The 27,421-nt window shown below is 38.8% G+C and overlaps 1 protein-coding gene across 1 annotated transcript; it reads left to right on the forward strand.

Moving 5' to 3' along the window:
- The first annotated feature begins 829 nt into the window (after nt 1-829).
- On the forward strand, nt 830-26,819 carry HTR7 (5-hydroxytryptamine receptor 7). Its single transcript, XM_057400998.1, has 2 exons — nt 830-1,460; nt 25,224-26,819. The coding sequence occupies exons 1-2, from the start codon at nt 931-933 to the stop codon at nt 25,972-25,974; spliced, it is 1,281 nt and encodes a 426-aa protein (XP_057256981.1). The 5' UTR covers nt 830-930; the 3' UTR covers nt 25,975-26,819.
- Nucleotides 26,820-27,421: the final 602 nt, after the last annotated feature.

Below are 27,421 nucleotides of genomic sequence, written 5' to 3' on the forward strand. Positions count from 1 at the left end.
AACAGTGAATAAATTTAAGATAATGCTATAAAAATATTAATAAAAGAGAAAATATAGGTAATGGGATTCACATTGATTTAGTAGGAAGGAGAATCTGTAAGCTTGAAGATACAAAGTACTTCAGAGAGGACATGTTACTGGGTTTAGATCTTACAACAGCAGCCACTGTTAACTCTCCAGGCAGCAGCCAGGCTCCTGCCGGACCCGACTGTCTCCCAGCGCACACATTCCAGTATCGGGGAGAGAGGCTCTGCTGAAGCTGCACGGGACAAACACGGCAAGGGGCTCCTACCCGGTTCCACCGGACCCGCTCATCCTGCGGTAGCTTCTCCCCGCCCGCAGCTTCTCGGGTGCCACATATATGTACCTGTGTGTGTGTATACTTCTATTTATACACACATACATACATATTTATATACACACACACATATTGAGGGGTTCTCGAAGCGTCCCCCGTTTGCGCGGCTGCCGCGGAGGAGAAGCCGGAGGAGAAACCGCCGCCCGCGGCCGCAGCTCGGCGGTGCTGTGGTGAAGAAGCGCACCCCCTTTCCCCCGCTCAGAGCGGGAGGAGGGAGTGGAAGGCGGAGCGGCTCCCACCCTGGTCCCTGCCGCCGTCGGAGGGAAGCAGCAGCGGGTGGGAGCGGGTGGGCGGGGAGCGGCCTCAACCTCCCCCCCCCGCCCCGGTCCGCCTCTGCCCCCGCGGGCTGGGGGCGATGGCTTCGTGCCCACCCCCCGGCCGCCAGGGGAACGTCGCGGGCAAGCTCGGCCTCTCCTGGAGAAGTTGAAGGCTGCCTCCCCCCCCCCGCGGGCCGGGCAGTCGGCTGCGAGGGGGCGGGCAGCGCCTGGTGCCCGAGGAGGAGCCCGAGCATTCCGGGCGGCGGGGAGAACCGGCAAGCGGGCGGCGGGGCTTCATGGGCAGCTCCCGCCAGCATGGTACTCGCCCTCAACGGCAGCCACCTCTACGGTAACCTCCGGCCCTTGGTCCTGGGGGACCCAAGGGCGCTGGGCGGCGGCAGGATGATCGCCGCCGGATCCTGGCCCCCGCGCAGCCTGGCGAAGCTCGGCCCGTCGCCCCCCCCTTCGGCGCTGCCCACGGCGAGCCCCCTCCCCGCCAATGACTCTCAGTGCGGGGAGCAGATCCTCAGCTATGGCAACGTTGAGAAAGTTGTCATCGGGGCCGTCCTCTCTCTCATCACCTTGCTGACCATCGCCGGCAACTGCCTGGTGGTCATCTCCGTCTGCTTCGTGAAGAAGCTGAGGCAGCCCTCCAACTATCTCATCGTCTCGCTGGCCTTAGCCGACCTCTCGGTGGCCCTGGCTGTCATGCCCTTCGTAAGCGTGACCGACCTCATCGGCGGAGAGTGGATCTTCGGGCGCCTCTTCTGCAACGTTTTCATCGCCATGGATGTCATGTGCTGCACGGCCTCTATCATGACTCTCTGCGTGATAAGCATCGACAGGTGAGACACCCGGCGGATCGCAGCCCGCCCTGCCCCGCGCCCAGAGGGATCGGCACCCGCCGGCCCCCGGGCAGCGAGGATGGGACCTGCCAGGAGCGGTTCCGACAGGGCTCTCGTTTGCCTCTCCCAGGTCCCTTGGAAATTAGTTGCAGACACGTTAAAAGCACGGAGGGAAGCGAGAGCAAGCCTTGCGGACTCTCCTGTTCGAAGGAGCCCGCCGGAGCGATGCGTACTCCCGCGAGCCCAGGTTAACTGGTTATCCCGCTGGGCAACTTCCCTGCCAGGATTAGGGTCAACGCGTCAGAACAAACCTGGAGCTAACTTTATAGGTTTACTGTGTCTCTGTACAAATAACGGGGCATTTGTAGTTGCTTTAAAATCTGCAACATGTCTTTAAGCTGCTTTATATCCCAGCTAGATTTGAGCTGGTTCTCTCGAAGCTGGTAACATCATTGAGCTCAGTGGAGTTTTATTATCAGATCAGAGAAGATGCAGAAATTATACCTGTTAGGATTATATCCATTAGGATTATATCATTATATCATGGTATAATTATATCATTATATAATTATACCATTATTCTAGGACAATCCCACAATAGCTCCATTTCAACTAACAAAACCATTTTCGACAAATAACGTTTTGTTTGAAGGAAAAATTGCTTTCAAATGTTTTCTTTAAAAAAAAAAAAAAAATAATTCTGCCCTCTTAAAACCCAAGTGATACTCATTGAAATCTGTCTTCTCCTGAAAGATAAAAGCAGTGAAGCAATAAGGAGATGTATACAGACTGGAGAAGAGGATCTTAGACATGTACTTCTGATGTTAAGGTCATACTTAAAATCTCACAATTGTCCATGGCTAACAGATTGCTTTATTCCTGCATGTCCCATTCTAAAGTAAGTTGCAACCTCTAATTTCCCTATTCCACAGCGTAAATCCCATGCCAAGAATTTTAGTGTCTAGAGAGAGACTGTTTTCTTTACAACACAACACACTGCAGAATCAAAGAACTTCCCAGTTCTTCCTAAACTGTAGAAGTAGTTCAAGTCTGATATCCAACACTGCCCTTGTCTACTTCAGAAAGTTTTTTGAAAGAACTCTGTATTAGATTTCTGCAAAGAAAGTCTTTCAAAAGAACTTCCCACAGTAACTGGAGATTGTTTCATGCCAAGGAAGATCATGGTCTATATTAAATTCCAAACTTAAACTTTTATATAAGCATCTCCTGCTGCAGTGCTATTTCATCACTTGTTTAATGGCTAGAAGTTATCTGAATGCTGCAAAGCATCTCATAGCAGTGAAATCCACATGCAGACTTTGAATATCAAAGGGTGGTGGGTTTTTATTGTTGTTGCTGCCTTGAAATTTGCTGGTTTTTAACTTACCTAGCTTATCTACCTTCCCAATGTTATTCTCTCATTTTCTATCCTACTTATTTTTATGATAGGTGATTTCATTTTTCCACTCTCTCAACATAAAGTGGGAGAGTGGAAAGTTCTTTGATCTTGCTGTCCATCTCTGAGCTCTCTACCTCCATCTCTAATAGCCTTTTGAAGACAGGTTAACATAGTTAAGCTTCCTTACCCAAGAAAGAATGTGTCTGATTCACACTGTAGCACTGGGGTAATTTAGTTTTACTCTTTTTTCGTTTCTTAGCTTAGCATTAAAGGTCACTGCTGTGTGTTGAACAGGGGCTTTGACTGAACTGGTCACAATGATAATTGCATTTCTTGCTGTAATCTTTCCATTCTCTCTTCACTTTCCTCTCCCCCCAAAATACTAACAAAAGATATAGTTATGTATTTACGTATAGTTACGTATTTAGATAAAAATATAGCCTATTTTTGTCAACAAGTGCTAGTTTAAAACTGAATTATTTTCCTCTTGTCTTTACATTCCTACTTCTATCATGAATGTTTATTGAACATGATCTCTTCATAACTCATTATACTGCTGTCTACTCCCTACTTGAAATCAAAATTCTGTGAATCACGATGCTTTAACCTCTGTTACCCAAATCCATTATATAGTTAAGATAGGTAATGTCATAAATAAAGGAGACCAGCCAGCAATTCATTAGCAAAATGTCTCTACCACATGGCAATAAAAAAAATTTACAGATCTCCATGATTTGTAATCCCATTTAAAAATAAATAATCTTACACTGCTGTAACACTGCTTAGTCAGGACAAAGATTAGATTGGGATGTAACTGAATAGTCAATGCATATCAGATATGTAAACCAGGGAGCAGTGATGAAAATTAAATGTGAATGGTGAAATGTTGCCAGTGTAGCACTGATTTTAATGGTGCTAACTTACTGGCAGTGGTTCTTACACTGATGCAATATGAAAGTCTTCAATGATCAGTGAGGATGATTTATCTCTGGGGGAAGTGGTGTGTGTAGTACAGGAGCTTGCAAATCACAATGTGTGTAGTGCTTTAGAGGGTCATTTCTCCATAGTTTTGATGGTAACACTTGCATGCATGCATACATATTATCTGGGAGGAGGAGATCTCTGATAATACAGCCCTTATTATCTCAGTCCAAGGAGTACAAAACCAAAGTGAATCAGGAACCAGGAAAGCAGGGAAGGAGTGAATGAAATTCACCATCCTTCAACCTGGCAGCTATTCTTGGTGCCTTTTGGATACAGTTAGCACAAGACATTTGTTTAGGGAGAAGGGTTAATATGGGGCAAAAAGGAACATTTTTGAAGAATTAGGGATTGCACTGACACCTGACTCTTTAGGACAGTTTAGGAAACCTTTGTTATGATCCAGTAAAGTTTCTCCTGAAGCGAAAGAGGCTGAGGCTGTTGCAGGCAATGCAGAGACAGCAATCAAGTTGGATATTTAAGAATTTTCATTGTTAACATGTAAGTTCTTCATGAAACAAATATAAGAATCAGTTGAAGGTAAACAGCTGAAAGAATATTGCTATTGAATTAATCTATTTTTTTAACGAGTTCGTTAACTCTTAGGCAAAGTTTTTACAGAAAGTTAATATATTTTATGAATATACAATATAATATTAGTATTTTTATTAATATGAATACTGCTATTTTTTATTAAACAAGCAAATATAGTTGGTAAAAAAAAAAAAAGGCTTTGAGGCCTTTTCAAAAAGGGTAAAATGGGTAAATTGAAGAGGCTTTTTAATTTGTTTCTTTTGCACAAACATGTGCTACTCAGCTCATGCCACAGACAGCCCTGAAATGCCAGCAGCTGACCGGCCTATTGCATGTAGAGGTATTTTGCTATACAGCCCTTGGTTGTAGATGTGTTTTCCAGCTGAATTTATCAGTTAGAAAGCTCTGAAAGATGCAGACTAGCATGGAATCTACAACAGGCTGGTTTCATTCTGTTGAAAAAAATATAAAATAAAGACCTTTTTTTCCTAGCCAGACTCATCAAGCACTTCTCATACTTTTAAAGTCATTTCTACTCTCAGCCTGCATAAATATTAAGGCTGCAAAGTAGATGTTAGTATGCTATTGTGGGGATCTCTAACTTTGTAGAGGGTACAGAAGAAAGAAGCTTATTTGAAAAGATCTTTTTATTATCCACAAAGAACTAAATTTATGAAGATCAGGAGATAATGTCTGTAACAATACCAGGATTTGGTCTATTATGCTCTTCTTCAGATCATATCTTTTCTTTTATTTCACAACATGAAAACCCCCATAAATCAGGGTGACCTGAGATGAGCATGTTATTTCTGAGGTATCTTTATCTTATGTAAGCCTCTTCTTTGGAAAAAGGCTATCTGCTTACAAGCAGGTCTGTCAGAGCTAAAACAGATGTGATGGAGAAACAGAGTATTTCACCCTTTTCAAATTTTGTAAGGATGTAACAGGCAAGACAGTTCGCTAGTCAGACAATCAATATCACCCTTGCTATACTCACCACCTATGGTATGAGGTGTGTAGCTCTGGAAAAAAGTAGGAGTTAACAGAGAATTTGGCAGGATAATTGTGCACCAGTGAATAGTAGCCTTCTTTAAGCATTTCTTATTAGTGTGTTTGGGTTTTTTTCTCTCAAGGCTCCACTTTTCTGGTTCTAAATTACATAAATTATACCACATTTAGATTTCTTTACATTTAAGAGTGAGCGAATAACTGGGAATTAATTATGAGGGATGAAGGCAAACCACATCTTAGTGGGTGAGTGAACATATAAAGGGAATTAATTGAATTTAAACTGGTGGTGTTTGCATGCTGATTCATCATGTTCTTCTGACCCAAGATAGCTACAGAAATCCTTTTTGGAGAGTATCCATTGGATAACTGCATAAGTAACAATTTTTAATTCAATTTAAAAATAGCTCTTTGGCTTAGAAAGTGATAAAGTAACATAACTACTCAGATACAGTTGAGGAATTATAACACTTCTCCACACCCACACAAGTAATGAAACACTTTTGGGGGAACCTTTCCAGTCTCTACCTTAGCCAACAATTCACAAGTATTCCAGACTTTCATTAAATTGATGAGGGTTTAGAATTTGTATGCAAATGATACCAAAGTATCCTTGTTGATCCTGAGATTTTTATACACAAGGATCAGTTCTCTTTCCCTCCCGGTTTGGTATCTTTTGCTGTACTCTAAGTAAGTATGAGTACTTACTTACGCTTCACCTTAGAATATGTTAGTCCCTAAAAGTTCACTCACTCATTTCCAGTGTCCTAGGTGCATGCCTGGGAACTAAGGAGGCCTCAGAGTGCTTAACAGGAAGAACTTGGGGCTAAATTTAAATAAAGACTTAAGCACTTTCAGTAGAACACACGAGTCTAAATTCTGCCTACGTCTAAAACTGATAATGTGACCTCAAAACCCTGCTAATGATTTCCTAAGCCTAATGACACCTAAGAGCCCTGCATGGCTTCCCATTAGCTGTGAAACTCTTCTGCCTTCAGGCCATGGGTGGAAAAGCCTGCAGTCTGTTCATCCAGCCCTGCTCAAGTTACCTCAGGAGATACAGGTAGGATGCATATGTTGAGACACACATGAAAAAATCATGTATGTAATGCATTTTGGATCTATAAATAAAATGGACACCCACCAGCAATGCCCCCCATGAGATTTTATTCCATATATAGTTACACAGAAATAACTGAGGAATCGGGAAAAATCTAAAACGAACCATAGGGAAAATGTGTGATGGAGTTACTGCAATTCAGGGCTATATTGCAGAAGAAAGTTTTGGGGTCAATGTGGCAGCTAGTTCCTGATCACCACCAACATCACAAGAGCCATTCTTTCCATTGTTCCTCCCAATAAGCAAATGTACTTTTTCGGAGTCTATAAATAACTTGTCTAACTATGAAAGATACAGACAGCACCGATACACTACAGTGGAAAAAAAGATTTGGCTTTATTCCTTTCCATGCAGTTTTTCTAATTTAGTCCATCTAAAGAATATTCCTCAAGTTGTTGTAGATTCTTTTTGCAGAGAATTTCCTGCCAAACACTTTTGCAATCTCCATTTTATTATTTACAGTTAAGAGATACTACATAGATTTTTGCTCCCAAATCCTGAGAGGAAGAAATTGAATTGGAAGTTGAACACCCAGAAACACTGGGGTGTTTTGCTGTACTAAAATGATCACACTTCTTTAGGTACCTTTCTGGGGCATCCGCAGGCATCTTCTCCATGTCACACGGGCAGCCTGCAGGATGTGCAGTTACTTACACTGTAACTTGGTACAGACATAGCAAAACAATGCTTCGTGACCAGACTGCCAAATGCGCAGTAAATAAGATGGGAGGTAGCAAATAAAAGATTTTTTTATCAAACAGATGGACTATTTTGTGAGGCCTTAACAACTCATGAGTTAAGGGGGCTCCTTTACCATCAAAACAAGCAGTTTTGTCCTTCTGGAGCAGGAACAGACATAAGATCTGAAGTTTGGTGTGTCTCTTGGCTGCTGTAGTGGAGGCTGACAAAATTTGGGAAGCTAGAAGATGTTCTAGAAAAAATTTGTAGATTGATTATTCTATTGCTGTTACATACTGGATGCTTTCTAGTAGTGTTACTGAAAGGGAGTCACAGGAGATGCAAGATAATCTAGAGGTGGCAGTGAAAAGGTGATTGTGATTGGTAATGTTCCAAGATATGCATGAAGGGGGAATTACAGTTCAGTCAGTACCAGGAGATTTGCAGTTAACACCACATTTACATGAATGCCTTTTCTTGAAATTGTATGTTGCACCTTCCCCCCACATTTGAAACTATCTTCTATTTGCTCCTACCAGGGTTTAACACTGGATGAGTTTTCAGAAGTGATTTTGGGGTCTCTAATTCTTGGGGGTTCATCCAGACATTTCAAAGGAGCCTGATAAGTCAGAGGTAAGGGAACATTAATTCACATTTTTGCCAAGCAGGGCATTCTGCAGACATGTTAAAAGTGATTTTTTTTTTTTTCCTGTCAAGATCACAAAAAAAATGTCTGTAAGTGAGGTGGGATCTGTTTTAAGATTCATGGGAAAAACACAATTCTAGAAGCACTCCTCTTAGTTTTAGAATGGAGCTTTCAGACATATATCCTAAGATAAATCACAAACAGACAAATACATATCATACTGGCACGATGGTTTAGTGTAACCTGTGTACACTGGCATCAAACTGTATTTTCCTAGAGTGTTCTTCTTGAGCTGAATGAGCATCATAGAACAAAACAAGAAAGAATCTGTAGTCATTATACCGTGTTTGAAACAACATTACTGTATCACTGGTAGCATGCTCTTACAACCTTCTAGAGGAACAGAAATGAAACAAGGAATGCTCTTTGACTTTTCTGGAATAATTTTCTCTGAAACTTATTTATAAAAATTCTTGTAAATTGTATAACGAAAATATCTTATTTCTTTGAAATAAATCCAGTATTCTTTTTAACATTGTGGTAGAGTTTTAAACATTTTATCAGACGTGTTTGTGGCAACTTTTGAAACAAAACATCTCATTTCATCTGCAGTTGATGTTGTACATTTAGCTCTGCCTTTCAGCTACAAACACCTCTCTTTTTTTCTCAGTATATCACACAAAGATCTGGTCCTTCCCCTGTGGACTAGGAAATCTAAAGAAAGAGCTGGCCACTGAAGGTCTTGGATGAACATGAAAAATTATTGAGTCTGCCAAGGTGCAGACTCAGACAAGAAAGACTGGGGATCAAAATCACAAATTCTGATATCTGGTTGTATTAAGCATGAGCATCATAAAGCAATGCTCAGTGTGGTTTTGTCCTCAGTCACTGCTGTTTGTAAGGTAAGGGTAGTTTCTTTCAGCTGGAAAGCTAAAAAGTTTTAGTTTTTCATGTTGTACTAAATAGCCAACTATTTCTAAAGGATTGATTCATAATATAGCTATTCCAATGTATACTGAAGATAGAAAAACAGATGAAAGTTTTTAAGTGAACTCTTATTACAAAGATTAAGTTTTGTTTCCAAAAGTCTCCAGTAATTAAGTATGTCATAGGGAAAATTTATCTCTATTCTGTTTGAACTAACATAACAAAACTAAAGTGTGGCAGCTTTGAATTTCTTCTTGCACCTTGCTGTTTACTTAGGAGGCTTTATATAGCACATGCAGATTATCTGATACATATGTGTGGTTCTGTGCGTATCAGCATGTATGCTGATTAGGTAGTGATTCACCTCTAACAGTAAATAAGTTTTCTGGGTAATGTACAGACATTTTCCAATAGTGCCAGTTGTTCTAATAACACGCAGAACTGAGATGTGCAGGGAAATCAAGTCAGACTATATGCTCTTTACTATCAAATTGTGAGCTAGCACAAGAGACCACTGAAGGGGTTAACATCATCGTGGGCAGCTATTTCACCACAAAAGGGTCACGAATGCTTTAAAAAAACAACCCAAACCATAAAAACAAGGAGGAAAATTACAAAAATAACCTTTTTAAAGTAAGGAAAAACTAGGGTGAAGTCTATTCTTAGAGGTACATTGTGTCTTGATGAAAAAAGCCGGCAGCAGAGTTTTTTCCTGAGATATATTGAGGAAATGGGTGGTTTTCTGGTACGGTCAAAAACTTGAAATCAAGTTTTTTTAGCTTGTGGAAGTGGAAGTTATATAACCACAAGGAAATTTGGTTATTAATTTTTTTTTTTACAGTTTTTTATGTTCCATTGAGGAGATTGTGGAAAGTGGAGGTAGACCCATATGTAAGGTAACGCTTTTTTTCACACTGGGAGCTATTTGTTCTATAGGGTGCGACATAAATGTCGTCAAGAATAAAACCCATTAGAACATGTTATGATTGTCATGAAATATTTCAGATACACAGCACCATTTGCCAGAATATTTTTTTGTAACATTTCTCCATGTGGGTTGTTAAATTTTGTTTATTTGCTGTAAGTTGACATTTAACAAATAGTCAAAATTCTAAATCAATTAACAAAGAGTGTTGTCTGGCCACAAGTTACTTGGAAATATTTACATCCATGACCCAAAACAGCTGCTGACAAGATGCAAAGCTTTTCTTTAATAGTCTAGTAAGATGTTTTGATGCTAAAAATAGTACAGCTTTGGCTTTAAAGACTTAATTTTTGCATTTTTATGTACTGCAGTTTTCCTTTAAAAGTCTGCATTTGGAGACCCACTTCTCAGCACAAGCAGTTTTAGCAACAATACCAATTGTAATCTCTCAAGAGTGTATTGTGTCATATTAGAAAGCTATTTTTACTACATGAGTTTGGCAGAACATGATCTTAATTTTTTCAAAAGTAACTGGAATTAAAATAGCATAGTGGATGTTTGCTTGTGAATTGGATTTTAACATTTCCAAAGGCTGTTACTTAACAGAAAGCTTCTGCACTTCTGCCTTAGTATTGAAATGAAGGGGGCATCTTATCAAATATCTGAAACACCTGCAGTTTGCAGTAAGCTCCCTGAGCTGTCCATGAGCTAGCTCTGGTGATTCATCCCACACTGATGCCAAAGTTCTGCTCCTAAATTCAAATGCACGTTTGAAGCTGTCAGCCTGGCAATAAGAACTGATATTATTGGAAGCTGTAGGCACAGCAACAAACCTTAAGTATTTCAGTCTTTATCTACATAAAGTTGATGCCACCACATCTTAGAACATCCTTGGAGTTGCTAATTTGCTGATGAGAAAAGCAAAGGAAAGACATACTCACTGAGAGACAAGAAGAAGAGCTTCCTTCCACAAATGCCACTTATTTCACTGCTTTCATTTGTGGCGTAAATGTGTAAATGAACAGAGAAAAGAGGTTTGGGATTCTTGATAATCCCCATATCCTGCTATCTTTAAAGACTTTGAAGGAGGAGACAGTCTATCATCAGCTGTATCTATTTCTGTTTTAGCACAAAGATATAACTCTAAATTCTGGGGAACATGAAAAGGCATTGTAAAAGAATCCCCCCTTACACACACACTGAGCTGCACAAATGGCCATTTGTGGATAATCAGTAGTTGAACCTGGGCTCAAATTTTGTCATTCTGTACAGAAAGCCCAGTGAAAGAGGGCCAGAGACTCCTTTCCTGGCAGGAGAAAAGCAAGATTGTTTCTGTAGATTGGATGTGCTGGTTTTGTGCCTGTGAACTTGGAGGTAGCAGTTTGTGTTGTGTTGAAATTTGTTCTATATTTAAAAAATATTTATTGTTGCAGATTTTGTAAGATTTTATAAAGGAGAAAAATTATGAAAGATATTGCTGAAGGGAAACTATTTACTGTAGTGGAAACTTATTGCGGACAGGCCCTCGTTGAACAAGACAAAGAGGACACATTATCCTGGCTAATCTTTTTTTCAGGTTTCCTGGGCTAGGGATCTCTAAGCTTACTTAGAGCTGGCTTTGCAAAAGTAGACCTGCTGATACCTGAAATGGGGTGTATGGACTTCTGGATGTGGATTAAATCTTACTGAAGCAGTGAGCTGGAAAAATCCAGCTACATGGAATTTCAGCCTGGCAGGTCTGAGCAAACCCCAGGAGGTTCAAAGTTCATTTGACTACAGGACTGGTTAGCTAGAAAGAAGTAGTGACCATTTGCCCATTACTTCTTCATTCCCATTGCTGGTGAAAATCAATAAATATTCTGACAAATGAACTATTAAATACTGTTTGTGAATGGCTGAACATACAGGTTTTACCCACTGCAGTTTGGGGTTTTCTGCAGTTATTTTTCATCCTGAAGTGGGCATTTCTCCCCTTCAACCTTCTCCTTCAGTTAAAGGGCACCTTGGGCTGTGTATTTATGTGTTCTGAGGGACTGCAAGGGGAAGAAATATTTGTACAGTAATATTAAATTCCTACCAATTTTCTATTTCCAGTTTATAGAGGAGAGCTTGATCTGACCAATTTATTTATTGAAATTAAGTTCCAAAATATCACTGAATAAGACATTTTCTTTAGAAAATGACAACAGACAGAAGGATTACATGGGAAAGGATAACTTGGAACCTGGAGTATAAGTATGCTCTAAATACACGTTAGTTAAAGTGAGTACTAAGGAAATATATATGATTGAGAGATGTGGTGGCTACAGTAGACCTGACAGTCACTGACATGAAAGACGATGAGACATGATAAACAATATATTGCTAAAATATCAAGATAAAGCAAACAAATAGCTGTTTTTATAAGTTACAGGGAAGGAATCACCTTAACAGCTTTTGATGCATCCCTGTTGTTGAAGTCTTTGTTGGAGAGGGCTGTGAATAACATTTTTCTAAAAGGTTTGTGGATTGCAGATACGTGGTCTGATCTAACCTCCGGGCTTCCTTCCTTGATCACTTTCCCTCATGCTGCCTCTCCTTCCAAACCAGGTTGTGATTTCTTCCTATGATAGGACCTATTCCTATTAGAAAGCAAGATAAGCTTTTACTTCCATAGACAACAGGCCACTCCAGAGTCTGCAACTTTAAAAAAACTGCTGGTATTCCAGGGGATCAGAATGGGATGTCCTGTTATTAAAATATTTTATGAAATTAAGATGATTTTGCTAGGTTTTATTTTTTTTAAAGTAACACAGTTATTTTCTGGTGATGTCATCTTCTGATACTTCAGAACAAGCTGGTTCAGTTCATTTGCTTGTATGTGAAAAGCAGGGTTCAGTGTACCTTTGTTTCTAACCAGTCAATTCATGATAAAAAACAACCTTCAGAGTTTTTCTTCATAAATTTCAGAATGAAGGCCAGTTTGAAAACTTTCCTGAAACACAGCACTGCCACATACCTGTCAGTATGTGACTTTGAGCAGAGGTAGCTTATTCTTGTCATGCTTTGACTAGGGTTATACTTAGTTACTCATACCCTGCAAATTTATCATGAACTCCCTGCGTCATGTTTTAGACAGTTCGGTTGTTTGTTATTTGGTTGTTTGGGTTTTTTTTCCAATTGACTTAGCCTTACAAAAATTCTTTTCTTTGTTTGCTGCTATTCTCAAGTAAAACATCACTGGTCTAAGTTAGTCAGAATGTATTGGTGTTTGAGGAGATACAGGGTCCTTTTTCACCCCAGACTTCTTTATGAAACAGAATTACTCACATGCTTTGACTGCTTTAGTACCTCAGTTACAACCCTAAGTTGTCATTTCTCACTTTTATTCTGTTTGTGGGTTTTCTTCTTGCTTTCATACCTATTTGCATCGAGAGTTCCTTTGTGAAAGGATCATGCTAGTGAAAGCGGTATTTTATTCTGAACTACACCGACAATGTTTTAAAAACATTTTTCAGGAAAGAAGTCAAAGTAAACCCCACAGTGCTCATTTTGCAGGAACAGTAGGTATGTCTGGCTGATGTATCCGCAGGTAATATAGAGAAAACCCAGACTCTATACCGATTCCCAATGCAGCAGAACATAGCAAAATGTTTGTGTGATTTTTGACAAATTCAGATCTGCCTTCAGGCCAGTACAGTTACGGACAAAGCCAAAAACGTCCAGGTAGATTAGCTCTGTATTGAGATTCACCCATAATGATGATACAGGTGTTCCTTAGGGCTCTTGCAAAATTGCTGTCATGGAACAGCAGAGAAGAGTTTGGACCAGGTCCTTCCAGTATCTTTCCTGTCGCTTCAGAGAAGTGAAAGAATGGGGAGGAGGGAAGAAGTATTCTAGAGGGGCTTGTTCCTTAGGTGTTTTTTCTGTCTAAATTGTTTGTATTCAAGGAAGGAAGTAAGGGGACATAAATATCACCACATTTAAATAGCTACTCCCTGAAGATACTTTGTTTTAATACAGTGGTATTATCAGTTCAATGAGCTGTGCGTTTTCATTTCATTCATCGCTTATACTGTGGAAGTTTCTGAAATGCTTCATTTAATTGTACTAAAGACATCAGTCATAATTTTCTAGTTAAAGTTGTAGGAGGCTTTCATTTTGAAACACCATTATAACTTTCAAAATAATTCCTTTTAGGCTGATGTTTAGTGTCAATCCAAGTGTGACTCACGTAGTAAAGTTGGAGAAAATCACCTTAGCCATTTCTACGTTATTGGAGTCTGACGAGAGTTTTCATTTTAAAAAAGGCAGCTTTTCATAGCTCTGAAATCAAGCCCCCACACATTTTAGCTGAAGGTATCTGTTAGCATAGCTTAAGCAGCACAAAAAAAGAAGCCTCATGATGCAACTAAAGCACCAACCTTGGCTTGTGATGGCCCAGTGGTCAGGGTCTATAGGCTTATTTTGTGCTTCTGGGCAGGCCACTTAAGCTGTATCTAAAATGACAGCCTGGTGTGCTCACGGCAAACACAGATATTCAGGTTCCCTGATCACAGAGGGAGCTGCAGAGCTCTCTGCAGCTCCTAGTGTGTTTAGGGTTTCTTCTGCAAAAAGCAAGGGTCACAGGAGGCCTGGGTCTTATGCCAGGATGCAGCCAGGGAACAGGCAGAGTGCTCAGCTGGGTGCAGAGACTTGGGAGTTCTGCATTTTTGTGTTGTTGAACTGGACATCCTTGCAGTGCTTTGTCATCATCCTCCTCCTCAGAACCATCTAAAAGCCTGGTGTCTCATCCCCAACTCGAGTCTCCACCAGTCATTCTGAGAAACTCTCCAGGCTGCCTCAGCTGCATCCATGCAGACATCCTCCCATGGGTGTCTGCCAGGTGTCTGCCAGCATTGCAGTGCCCTCTCTGAAGGTCCTCCTAGCATCTGCTCATGCTTCAGCTTCTTTGTAGGATATACATCCTGGATCCACCTTGCTGCCAGTTACAAAGGGTCATGTTGTGTGTGTGTATGTGCCTCCACACGCGTGGGAGAAGGTTGTAGGCTGATACACTGGCCAAAATATGGGCGCAGATCCTGTGGGTTACCAGCCTGCCTCATTGTTCACGTAAGGGGTGCTTGTGCTGGTGTCTGGCAGAGTACAGAACTGAGAGAAAACACACTGCAATTTTTATTACAGCCTGTTTGAATACTTGCACAGCACAGGATGGTCCCAAGACTGAGGTATGTCTGGCGGTTGTCTCCTGGCATGTCTGCTTTGGCCTGGCTGAAGTCAGCAGGCTGGCCTGGAATCACAAACACTTGTCTTTGCCACAGGAGAGCACCAGCCAGGACATGGGAGGGCAAGAGATCTGAGATCTGCAGTTAAGTTGTGAGTTTGAGAACTAAACCCCCTTCTGAAGGCAGTAAAGAGCTGGGGGAGGGATACGGTAGAAGTGCTGTAGACTGACAAAACCCTGAAATCTGCACTGGCCTTGACAATACCCCTGGAATGAAGGACAAGAGCGGTAAGATGGGAGAAACCAAAAGAGGAAAACATGAATTTTCCAGTTCTTAACCTGCAAAATTTATTATTCTCCATTCCTCTATTTTCTTTTGCTCAGGAACTGCCTAACAGAGTAGAAATTTCATCTCAGCTGGTGCTTCAAGAAAACATATCTTTGCTTTAAGTTACTCTCCCCCACAGGAATGGCAAAGCTCTTTCTTTCAGCAAATATCAACTCTGGAGTGCTTCTGCTGCTGGGCAATTTGGGTTATCCTTATGACATCCAACTCCCATATTTTTCTGTACTGGTTAGCCCATAGGCTCAAATAAAGCTCAGGGACTTATCTTCAGCTGTATAGGTGGCTCAGGCCAGTGAGCAAATGAATCATCTAAAGCTTTATAACCTTTAAAAATGTAAGCATTCAGCAGAAGACCATAGTCAATACCTGTCTTCTGACAGACTGTAATTGCCAGAAGGACTGTGAGGTTTATTGTGCAGGAGGTAGAAATGCTTGTGAGTAAGGACCAGAACATGAGATTAACGCTTCAGGAACTAAGGTCACCATAAAAATGACTTCCTGTACTAAGGCACTCCTCCCCAGTTTTGTTATTAAAAAGAAGAAAGGATAGAGGTATGGCATTTTCCACCAGGGCCTTACCAACATGAACTTTTTTACTGTACACCCAATCTCAAATGAAAATTGAATCACAACTAGACAGAAATAAATGAGACTGTTTTCTCTTTAATTCTGTCCTAAAATAAAGCTTTTCCTATCTTAGTCTTCTCCTATCTTAGTCTTCTCAAATAGTATCAGAAGGTTAAACTGTCTTCTTTGTGCCCTCAAAAAGGGACAAAGCATCTTGTAGTAACAATAAAATGAGATACTGCATCATACACATAAAGATGAAAAAGTCACATAAGACAGACACCTGAATATCTAATTGCATATGACATGTAACTAGATATTCAGATGGGTACAACAGTTGACATGATGCAAATTTGTTTCTCTGAGTCTAAAGTATTTTAGAATAATAAAAAGATGCTCAATATGGAATAAACTGAAATGTGAGTTTTAAACAAAATAGTGTTTTCTGATAAAAATCGCTATATTGAATATAGAAACAAAAAACTATTTTTTGCTTCTCCTTTTTCTCCTTGACTGATGAAATGAATTGACAGCTGTATGGTATATGAGTGTAAGTTACACCAAAGGGTATGAAGCTGTAATAGTTTACGAGGGTCTGGCCTGCACTTGTAAAGAAGTTTGTGTGTATACTATGATGAATTCCATGAAGAATTTTTCAGTGAAAAATTGACATCTTGCTTAAAAAAAAACACGAGAAGCCCTTCTCTAGGGAATATTCCTGAAATGTAGTAATATGTATTGTGAATTGTACTTTATCTTATGGTTTGATTAATATAGTTTTTGCTTTTGAAAAGAAAGAAGAATTTATGAAGAGCCTTTTGGCTCTCTTCTTACTCCTCCCTCCCCTGCCCCCCCAGTTATATCAATGTTAGATAAAGGGAGCTTGCAAATAATCTAGGGAAGGGGGTGTGAAAGGTCAGAAGTGGGTAGTGTGTCCCCTGGCACAGTAATAAATTTTATTTTAGAAAGCATGAAATTGTTTTTCATTTTCCCTTGACCTTGCACATTGTTGAACAATGTAAAGAAAATGGATTCTTCCTATGTGTGGCTTACTGAGATTTAGAGGGCTTTTGAAGTGATACAGATTATCTATCAAGAAGTGGGGTGAGAACCACTTTGAGTTCGGTATATAATTAATCCTATTGTACTCAGTAAACAAACCACACTTATATACAGGAAACCAGAGATGAAGAAATCCACAAAGATGGAGCTCAGACATTTTGGAAGATTTTTAAAATAGAAAGTTTTCCATTACAGTGTGCAATTTAATTCTAAGTACTTCACTGACAAACCTTTTCAATTTTCAGATACATCTATATTCTAGGAAGCTGGTGAAGGATGCAATGGACTGAAATCTATTTCCCTTCTAATATTGCCTACCTTTACATCATTTATGGTGAAGATAGAAGATGGGAAATATAAAGGCTCTGTTTTTTCTTCAAAGACAGTTAATCAGAGCTTTTAGTTTATAACACAAAGTATTTATTTGGGTAATTGCAGAATATTGGCTAACATTGAGGCAGTGTTGCAAGATACACATCAGCAATTACATGTTAGGATCTTTTCTTCCAAACAGCATATTATTTGTAGTGGAAAACCAAAGGCTACTGAACAGTTTTGTCAGAAAGCTAAGAACAAGGTAGTGACTGGTGACAAATATTTCAGCAGTCATGCAACGGAAAAATAAAAGGCAAAGCATGAGGACAGGTAAAATAAATTTGCTAAGGTCTGAAAGGAAAGAGGAATACGGTTTCAGGAATGACAACTAAGATAATGAAAGTTGAGTGGAAAGGCATTGCACATCTCTGTCTGGTAATACATTTGTTACGTGTTTCTTAGAATGAAAGTAGAATACATCCCCCCATCTATGGGATGAATGTTTTAGATAAGTAAGCAAAAATTAAGAGGGAAAATAAAGAGCTAAGAGAGAAATAGAAATAAGACAGGACAAGAAAGTGAAATAAAAATAGAATGAGTGAACTAAAAGAATGAAAAGTGAGCTAAAATAAAATAGAAAAAAATAAAGTTGTGAAGTTCTGCAATCTGAGAAGAAAAGGTACGGAGAAACCAAAAGAAACGTAAGAGAGGAGAACATAAAATTCTACTATGCAAATTACATTCTTTTAGATGAACAGATATTTAATTTTGATTGACTCAATCCTCCTCCACTGCCAGGAAAGCCTACACTTCTTGAGCTCTATCAAAAATAACCCCCTACAATGATTTTTGAGAAAAAGAAAAATCAAGTCAGAACTTTTACTATGTGCAATAAAAGTATAGTACTGTATTCAATATGTACCCACTAGAACAGTGGGAATGAATGTCTTCCACTTGTAAAAAGAAGTTAAGGAAATATGTTTAATTGAGAGCAAGAATGGGGATAATGGAAAGTGTTAACCTTACTGAAAGCAAAACAAATACTTCATTCTAATTCTTCCAAGTATTAAAATTAAATTATGGCTGCTTCAATAATAATGTGGAAATTGAATGAAATGTGAAGCATAAGCACGTTAAATAATAGATACCAAACCACACATTTAAGATCTTCCATGATACTGCATTCACCATCAACTGAGAAGGATGAACTAGAGCTTTAACCATTTCTAGCAAATGCAGTTAAGATGTGGAAGCCAGCCACTGTGCTAGGACTTTTTATAAACTTTGTACTGATTCACCACATAGAAAAGATGCAACATTTAACTAGATGGAGCACAAACCTAGTTGAACAAAGTATTTTTTTCTCCACTGAATAGGGGTTTGATTTTGTCTATTTTGCTTTCTCATTCAAACATTGCACAATATTTAATGGTTAGGTTTTGAAGTGACCTAACTTGTATTCTGAAAGATGTCATATATGCAATGAAATCAGTAACTTTGTTCATTTCTGGAAAGTAGAAAAAGTATTTTACTGCTTCTCAAATATCCTCCTCTTCCCAGATGATAAACTGGCAGTTATCACAATGTAATTATGAGGCCAGTCTGTATTGTAGAAAGGCAAGTGTCAGTACTGTCACACAATGATTAACAAGATTACTTTTCACATCACAGCACCGCAGTCGTATGCTGTAATGCTCATGTCTCAGCACTTAAATCTTTGGTTTTTTTTTTTAATGTTTCTATCCCTTTACTTCCATGTCAATTACTTATATATGTAATGGGAATAGTATTTCTCTGATCAGCTTGTATACCTTATTCTATTTAAAAGCATGTCTGTGGGACACAGCATCTTTTGCTTAGTGTAAACACAGTATCTTTGTAAAGAAGAGAACAATTCTGTTCTCTAAATTTCTGTTAGGTGGTTTCATGTAGTCATAACAGAAATAACAGATGTAATCACTGTTTCAACTTGTTACAGTTACATTAAATCTATTGTTTAATATATCAGAGTATAAGAAATAAAATCAGCTCGGGTCAATCACTGTACTAGGGAGCATATTCCTGAATGCTGGATAGCTTTTAGGAATGTCATTGTGCTCCTATTCTTGTGGAGTGTCTCTTAATGTTGCACTGAGTTAAACAGAAAAATTCTGAAAGATCATGAGAGAATCATAGCCACAGAAGGAATATCTTTTTCTTCAGAGTAAGTTATTATTGTAAGTGAATCATTAGATAGGATTCTATATATGTGGGTTGGCAAAGAAACTAATACAAGGCGATACGTATTGAATCCAGAAAGCTGCTCTATTAGAAAAAAGAGCACAAAAGCAAAGAAGTAAACATTTTTGTATCTTTGAAATAAAACAGCTTTATGACTATTTTAAAATACAAAAAATAGAACTGAAAGAACCTGAGGTTAAGAGCAACTTCTAAACAGACGGTAAGTGGTAACGACAGCATGTTGAAGTTCCTGGTAGAATTAGCTATAATACACATCCGTATCATTTCCAGTACAATGTTTCTGGTTCTGTTCCATAATCTGTTTCATAAAAGCAGACAGTGAAAGATTCTAATCTGATTCTGAAATAATTGTTAAATCAGGTCAGTGAATTCTGAGAAACCAAAGTGGACTAATTAGAACTGAATTCTATCTGCCTATTAAGCACATGGAGACCAGAGACAAAGGAATTACATGTGTGTGCTTCAAAAGTGGCACGAGTAATGCTGATGTCATGGTGCCTTCAATTTGTTACTTCAATTTGTTGGGGCAGGAGGCCTCAAAACAGTTTTAATGCTTTTAGCTGTTGGGTTTTCTATTTGTGACTTTGATCACAGTGAGCTGCAAGGCCTTTCACTTCTTTATCTTTCAGCCATATAACAGAGATTATAAAGAAAGATTTTGGACAGAGGATCCCAAATTTGACCATCCTATTGCTATTTGCTTTCTATTGTTGAAGTTTCTCCTGTTAAGTCTCAGTTAACTTTCTGGATATTTCAAAAGGTGCAAGGACTAGACCTGTGTCAAAGTTTCCAATGTAGCTATGAGCAATTCATCATTTTTACAGCTTAAATATTGCAGCTATGTTTAGCTTCTTCAGGAAAAAAAAAAACAAAAAACAAACCACAAAGAAAAAGAAACAAACTGTTCTACTGCTGAAAAAAAGTCAGGTTCATGGCACACGCACAGAGAAAAGTCATGCCTAGCTAGCCTGAAACGCAACCATGCCTGGCACTGCCGATATTTTTTTTTTTTCCTTTTTGGTATCTTCTTCTACATCTATAGAATCACTAATCAATTCAGCAACATGGAAAATCTTCCTGAAAAATTCCTCTAGTAGATGTTAAATAACTGGCTATCATCTGAACACTCTTCACTCTAGTGCAGACAAAATAAACTGTTCACAATTTCCTAGCTTAGAGAATCAAGTGAATATATTTAGAAGAAAAGAAACAGTATTGAACCTTTCATATTCTTTAAATACAGTAACATCTAGGGGGACACAGTGGTGGTCCAGTTTCTACTTTGATAATCACTGTGCAAGCAGTAACAGCTATCACAACAAGCAGATAGTTAAGACAAACATAAATGGGGACAGGGAATACAAAGAGTCACAAAGAGATAAAATGCTGTGCCAGAAACAGATACCAGGGTCAGTGGATGCTGGTTCATTCTGCCATACACCATTCTACTTTCCATATACATTACATCTTAACACTTGCTGTATCATTTAATGTATTAAGCACACTGTATTAAGAAATGCCTCTGTGATCTACAGTTCAAGTGACAACAGAGACTTTTTTTAGCCCTTTTGAATAAAATCTATTCTGTGTGGTTGCTCTAAAGCCAAAGCATCAGTATAAAAAAAGTCAGAATGAAAAAAACCTACAAACTGAATGATCTCAGGAGCAGTCCTATACAGCTATAATGGGTTTATATTAAATTGCATGTACAATTGCTTGTCATTAAATGGTGAGAATTTAGAGGTACTGGGAAAGAATACTGGATCACAGGAGAGCCAGATTTTTATCAAGCAAAAAGAAAAAAAGGACTTGTTCTTTTATCTTTTCCATTGTTGGGGTTTGCTGGGTGAATGTGGCAAATGGCAATTGTGTACAATAGCTGATTATAGCACCCTGCCAAGGAGGGAGCTCTTTACCTACCACCTACATGTGAAGAGAGCTCCAGAAAGAGGATGGCAAGAGATAATTTTTCCTTCCTCGAGCTGAACGTCCTTTATGCACCTCACACCTGAATGGGACTGAGGCAAAGGGGGAGTTTCTGATCCCCCAGCAGAGGAGACAGTGAAAAAATCATAAGAAACCAGTGCAGAATGGGGGCATACTTGTGTGTATAAACACGTGTTTAAAAAGAAATTTAGTCTGTCCCTTGCCATTTGCTAGCTCTTTTGATTTGTGTTGTTGGCTCTCGTTTTGAGCTCTTTGAGCAGGGGGCTGTTTTCCAGATTTCAGTGACGTAGTACAAAAAATTTCCCATCACCTTTTTGTTGTTGTAGTACCACTAGATACCTGTGCCAGGTTCTCCCTTCTCATTTTGCTCCAGTCACCCCACAGCCTTTTGTCTTGGAATGGCATCAGGACCATGACTGGAGTATGCGTTTTGCTTCCCATAGTGTTGCCTGACATGCTGTAGGATCCTGCACTTTGGTGTTTGGCCTACACCGTTAGGCAATGCTGAATGAGGAATGTCATTACCAGTTTATAAGAAAATTAGGCCTATGCATATACAATATTGTGCTTTCGGGGAGTAACCTAGATGTGGTCCTTGCTGTGGTGGGTGTAATATGGATAGATGGCTTGTCTAGCAGAGCCATATACTCAAGAAACTCGGAGGAGGAGGAATAGGAAATAGCATTGCCCTTCTTTTGCAAGTGAGAACTGAGGCACAGTTTCTTTCCCACCAAGATGAAAATGAACATCTGTGGCATATAAAAGAAACAAATCTCAGAATAACAAGTCTGAGACACTTCTTTCTTGCGGGGGATAGCTGAGATACATCAGGAAGTCTTTTTAGGGAATTTGACCTCATTTGTTCGCAGCAGTAAGGTCTTAAGGTGTTACATAGTTTTGAATGATATCTGAAGCTGAGACAGATTTACCTTTAGTAATTTTTTCAGAAGGCAGTAATTACAGATTAAGCATTACAAAGCATACTTTTTGCAATGAATTTGACATAATACTTTTGAAGTTCATTAATCTATTAAATCTTGGACACTCTAGTGTATTAGACAACAGTAGTGATTTACATTATTTTGAAGTTGCAAGTAAGTTTTCAAGGGTAATGGGTTTTGTGTGTAGAGATAAAAATATACCGCTCCTTCTTTTATGTCTGCTGACTTCTTTGCTCTACCATACTACATTTAGCAAAGTGGATAAAGCAGAAAGGATGCTGGTGTATTTTTATGTTAATTAATGTATTTTAATTTCAAATAGCATTTTTGAAGCTCAGATAGCTTCCAAAAAAGTGGTGCCAGGGCAAAACTAATGAATTTCAATTCTTTTCAGTATACTTCTGATTTCATGAATTTTTTGTTATATTCTGATGCATTAGAATGCATCAGCAGATATTCAGAGTGTGCACAGATCTGATTTCCACAGAAATCCAGTTTAACTTTTTTTAGCTACACAATAAAGCTTAACTCATGTTATTTTTAATGACTAATTGGGTAATTGCTAGAAAAATACATACTTCAGGAAGGCAGGCAACTTTTTAAAGATTTTTTTGAAAATAACACATTGTAAGTTACAAGTAATCTTCCTGCACAAAGGATGTTCAATTGTTTTATACCTAAATTGTGGTGTTCTCAGACAAATGCGTGCAACTCTTGTCCCAGAAGGACTGCAGCTAATAACTTACCCTTGCTATAGTTACATTGCTTAAAGCAGTACAATGTAGCCCTTAGGTAGTCAGACTCTGAAACTGCTCTTCTACATATTGGAGTGCCTTGGAAAACTCAGCTCCTTAGGAGCACAAATGGTTTCAGCTGCGATGCTGTAAACCAGAAATTTCCGTGGACCCTACAGGGTGCCCACAGTCTGCAGAGCTGTTCCAGTGACTATATTCTAATGCTGATGGTGAGGGGCACAAGAAGCAGCCTTTTATAATAGAGTGGTCCATGTATTGCACTGCTCTAAAGTGAAATGATTTTAATAGTTGTTTTTAGTTTATGGCCCCACTAGGCACAGCTTCACTGGTAAAATTCTGGCCTGCTGTAATGTGCTTGTGCATGCTGTCGAGAATAGGGCACCCTGTCTATAAGGAAGATGTTCTTTACTGTAAGGGTGGTGAGGCACTAGAATGGGTTGCCCAGGGAACTTGTGAATGCTCCATCCCTGACTGTGTACAAGGCCAGGTTGGACAGAGCCTTGGGTGGCATGGTTTAGTGTGAGGTGTCCCTGCCCATGGCAGGGGGGTTGGAACTTGATGATCTTAAGGTTCTTTCCGACCGTAACTATTCTATGATTCTATAATAAACCAGTTCTGTCCTTTGTGTAACACTTGCCACAGCACTAATATAAAATCAATGATGTTTTTGAGACAGATTGCTGTTACCCATCAGAAGAGATCATGAAACGATGCTTCTTCCTACTTCCAGAACTGTAGCATACCTGGAGGCTTGTATAAAGCAGCAGCACTGGCCATAATTTACTGCATTGCAGTAAAATCAACAATGCAGCATTCTGCAGAGCCAGGCAAATACTCTGATTTGATTTGCTGGGTGAATAGGGAAAAAATAGTCAAAAAAAAAATTTAAACATGTTACTATATATCTTGTTTGTAACCCTCCTAAACCTTCACTGTGTAACTAAACACTGGTAGCTCTTGAAAGCAAAATTTTGTCCTGAAACATAATTTGAAACCATTTCTTTTACAAGTAACAGAGGGAATTGCCCTGATTTTTCTCAGAATTCTTTCTTTTGGGGAGAGGAAAGAAGGAACAATTTGAGAAGTTAACACGAATTGGTACGTAAGTTCCAGCTGAGCAGACACCAAATTTCAAAGTAAAAATGTTAGGTGTAAGAAAAAAAATCATCTCTAATTCAATATAAGAGAAACCTCCCATAGCTAGGGAAGCATTAAATACATTATCTATAGTCGAGAGTAAGCACAAACTTAGGATATTGCTGTCCAGCTGTATAGGGCCATAGCACTTTTTAGTTTTTAATTAGAAACCCCACATAGTTTAAGCTATCACAGCTTGGGAAAAGTAGAAGTTCTGAACTGATTTATTTTTTCCCCTATTAAAACTTGACACCTTATAAACATATTTCTTGGCTTTTTACAATTTACCACCCGAAAGTTAGCTCCTGGGAAAATGATGTATTTTCCCCATGTCCAAGGACTTCTTGAACAGACAGTGTAGTAGATTACTATTTTTTCAGTAAAAGTTTGAACACTGAATAAATATAATTCCTTTCTAATAATATGATGATAAAAAGAATTGTTGTAGTATTGAAATAATCTACTCTTTTCACAAGTTTGCAGTTTGATGTTCCCATCTGAAACATAAAGGTAAGAAAGACAACTCATCATCTCAGTTTAGTGGCAGGGATCTTCATAACTGTAGAATAGGAAGAAAAATGAAGATGAATGCATGCTTGTTTTAACTTAACCATGTATTCAATACAAAAAAGCAGTAGGCTTTGTGGAGGAAGCATTTGTCTATACTACCAAGATTTCATAGGTTAGCCAAATAAAATTTAGGTTTCAGAATTTCTTTAAAAGCCAAAAAAAAATGAGTTATGTGCATGAAGATTGTACAAATTCATTAAAATCACAGTATGTTATGGCCAACGGGAGATTTCCTCCTAGAATAAAAGACCTTATATGCAGGATATCACTATACAAAATAGCATTATAAATCTTAATATGAAAGCCACATGATTTTACTAGTTTGAAATGCATGCAAACAGAGGATTGAAAAATGTAAAATAGAAACCTTAGCCAAAGATGTTTTATTTTAGGGCAGTCTACGTGAAATAACTTATCAGTTAACCACTGCACTATGTAGTAACTCTACATTATCATTCTAGGTACTTGGGAATAACAAGACCTCTTACGTATCCTGTAAGGCAGAATGGGAAGTGTATGGCAAAAATGATCCTGTGTGTATGGCTCTTATCGGCCTCTATCACTATACCACCACTCTTCGGTTGGGCTCAAAATGTGAATGATGAAAAGGTTTGTTTGATCAGTCAAGACTTTGGCTACACCATTTACTCCACAGCAGTTGCATTTTATATTCCAATGTCAGTGATGCTTTTCATGTACTATCAGATTTACAAAGCTGCCAAGAGGAGTGCTGCTAAACACAAGTTTGCTGGTTTTCCCCGTCTGGAAAAAATAGAAGGGATTTCTATGAATGGAGTTGTAAAACTGCACAAGGAATCTGAAGAATGTGCTAATTTTTCACGACTCCTAAAGCCTGACAAGAAAAACATTTCCATCTTTAAAAGAGAACAGAAAGCTGCCACTACGCTTGGAATTATTGTTGGGGCTTTCACTGTCTGCTGGCTGCCCTTCTTCCTCCTCTCAACCGCCAGGCCCTTCATCTGTGGTACAACATGCAGCTGTATCCCACTGTGGGTTGAGAGAACATTTCTATGGTTGGGTTATGCAAACTCTCTCATTAACCCTTTTATATATGCCTTCTTCAATCGGGACCTAAGAACAACTTATCGCAATCTCCTGCAATGCAGATACAGGAATATCAACCGGAAGCTATCAGCTGCAGGGATGCATGAGGCTCTGAAGCTTGCAGAAAAGCCAGAATTTGTTCTGTAAGGTCATTCATCCTTTATTATGATAATTTATTGTTTTATCACATTAGCTTTTCCCCACAGATTTGAAAGAAGAGTTGTGGGAAGAACCAGGCTTATTGAGCACTTTAAGGCAGTCATCAAGAAACTGGAAGGCAGCAAGGTTAGTTCTTGTACAGCCTGCCAGTCCTAGCAAGCCTGGAGAAACAAGAATTTGGGTGTAAGAGGAATACCAGAAAGGGGAGGGTGCAGGATGTTTGAGTTGCTAGTGAGGAAAGAACAAAGTTTGTTTAAATCATTTGTTTGTCCCTTAGCCCCAGACAAATTTAGAAGGTCTGAATATTGGATGCATTTTGTATCCTAGAGATTTTTTGTTGTAATAAAGACCTGAGAATGGTGAAAAGTTCAGTATAATTCATTGCTTTCCACTTTGTTATTATAAAAATAAACCATTTCATAAGCTGGATCAAAGAACATCTATTGCTTAGAAATACTCTTCATTATAAAAGAACATATGTCCATTAAATGTTAATTTACTGGATTGTCTGAAAATAAAGTCCTTTGTGAAATTTAATGTTGCCTTTGCTCAGCAACTATGGCACTGAAAGAATGTTACACTTCCAATGTGAATATAAGAGTATGAGTAAGTTCACACGGACCAACATCTACTGCTGCATGCAGTCATGCAGCACAATTAGGTGCAGTGTTGCTATGCCAATTATACCACATAAAGATCTGTCCTATATTTCTAACATAACATAACAAATGTGCCTGATTAAGGTTTATTTCAGGAGCTGATTGATCTTTGCTCATCTTTTCTTTCTTTTATTCTCTTGGCTTTATCAGTTGAGCTCTTCTCTAATCCAGATGGAGACTCTATCCATGCTGAGGTAATTTCTGTTGATATACAGCTAGTCCTCGTTCCACTTCAGTAGTTAATTTATTGTCTATTTGAAAGCTCTTCTAGCTTCTTGGGATTTCTTTCCTTTCTGAAGTCAGTAAGGAAAAAATAAACTTAAGACTTTATGACAGTCGGAGAAATCTGAGCTTATAAACTGATTTTGGTCATCACTTTGCTTTAAGATTGTTTAAAACCTTGACTTATGTAAGAATCAAAATAATTTACTCTTTCTAATTCAAGTTGTTTCCCCCACCACTGCAGCTCATTGAAGTATTTGATTCTACTTCTGACTTTGGTAACAAAGCTCTTCCCTCAGTGGAGCAGGGTCAAATATTATAACAATATTTATACTTTAAATTTAATAACAGTAAGTGCATTAATTCTATTAATATATTACTAGTAATGCATTTATATAAAATGCACTGATTATGTAATAGATTACTGTAGCAACCTCAAATAATAATAAAACAGCTCATAAGAACAAGATGCTTTTCCTGGACCAAGTTTGCACTGCACACCATGTTCCAGATAAAGCACAGGTGAATGAAGTGAATGACGTATGTTTCAGAAC

Source organism: Pezoporus wallicus, unplaced genomic scaffold, assembly GCF_028554395.1.
Source record: "Pezoporus wallicus isolate ANWC-B61680 ecotype Strahan unplaced genomic scaffold, APGP_CSIRO_Pwel_v1 contig_5524, whole genome shotgun sequence".
Taxonomy (NCBI): domain Eukaryota; kingdom Metazoa; phylum Chordata; class Aves; order Psittaciformes; family Psittacidae; genus Pezoporus; species Pezoporus wallicus.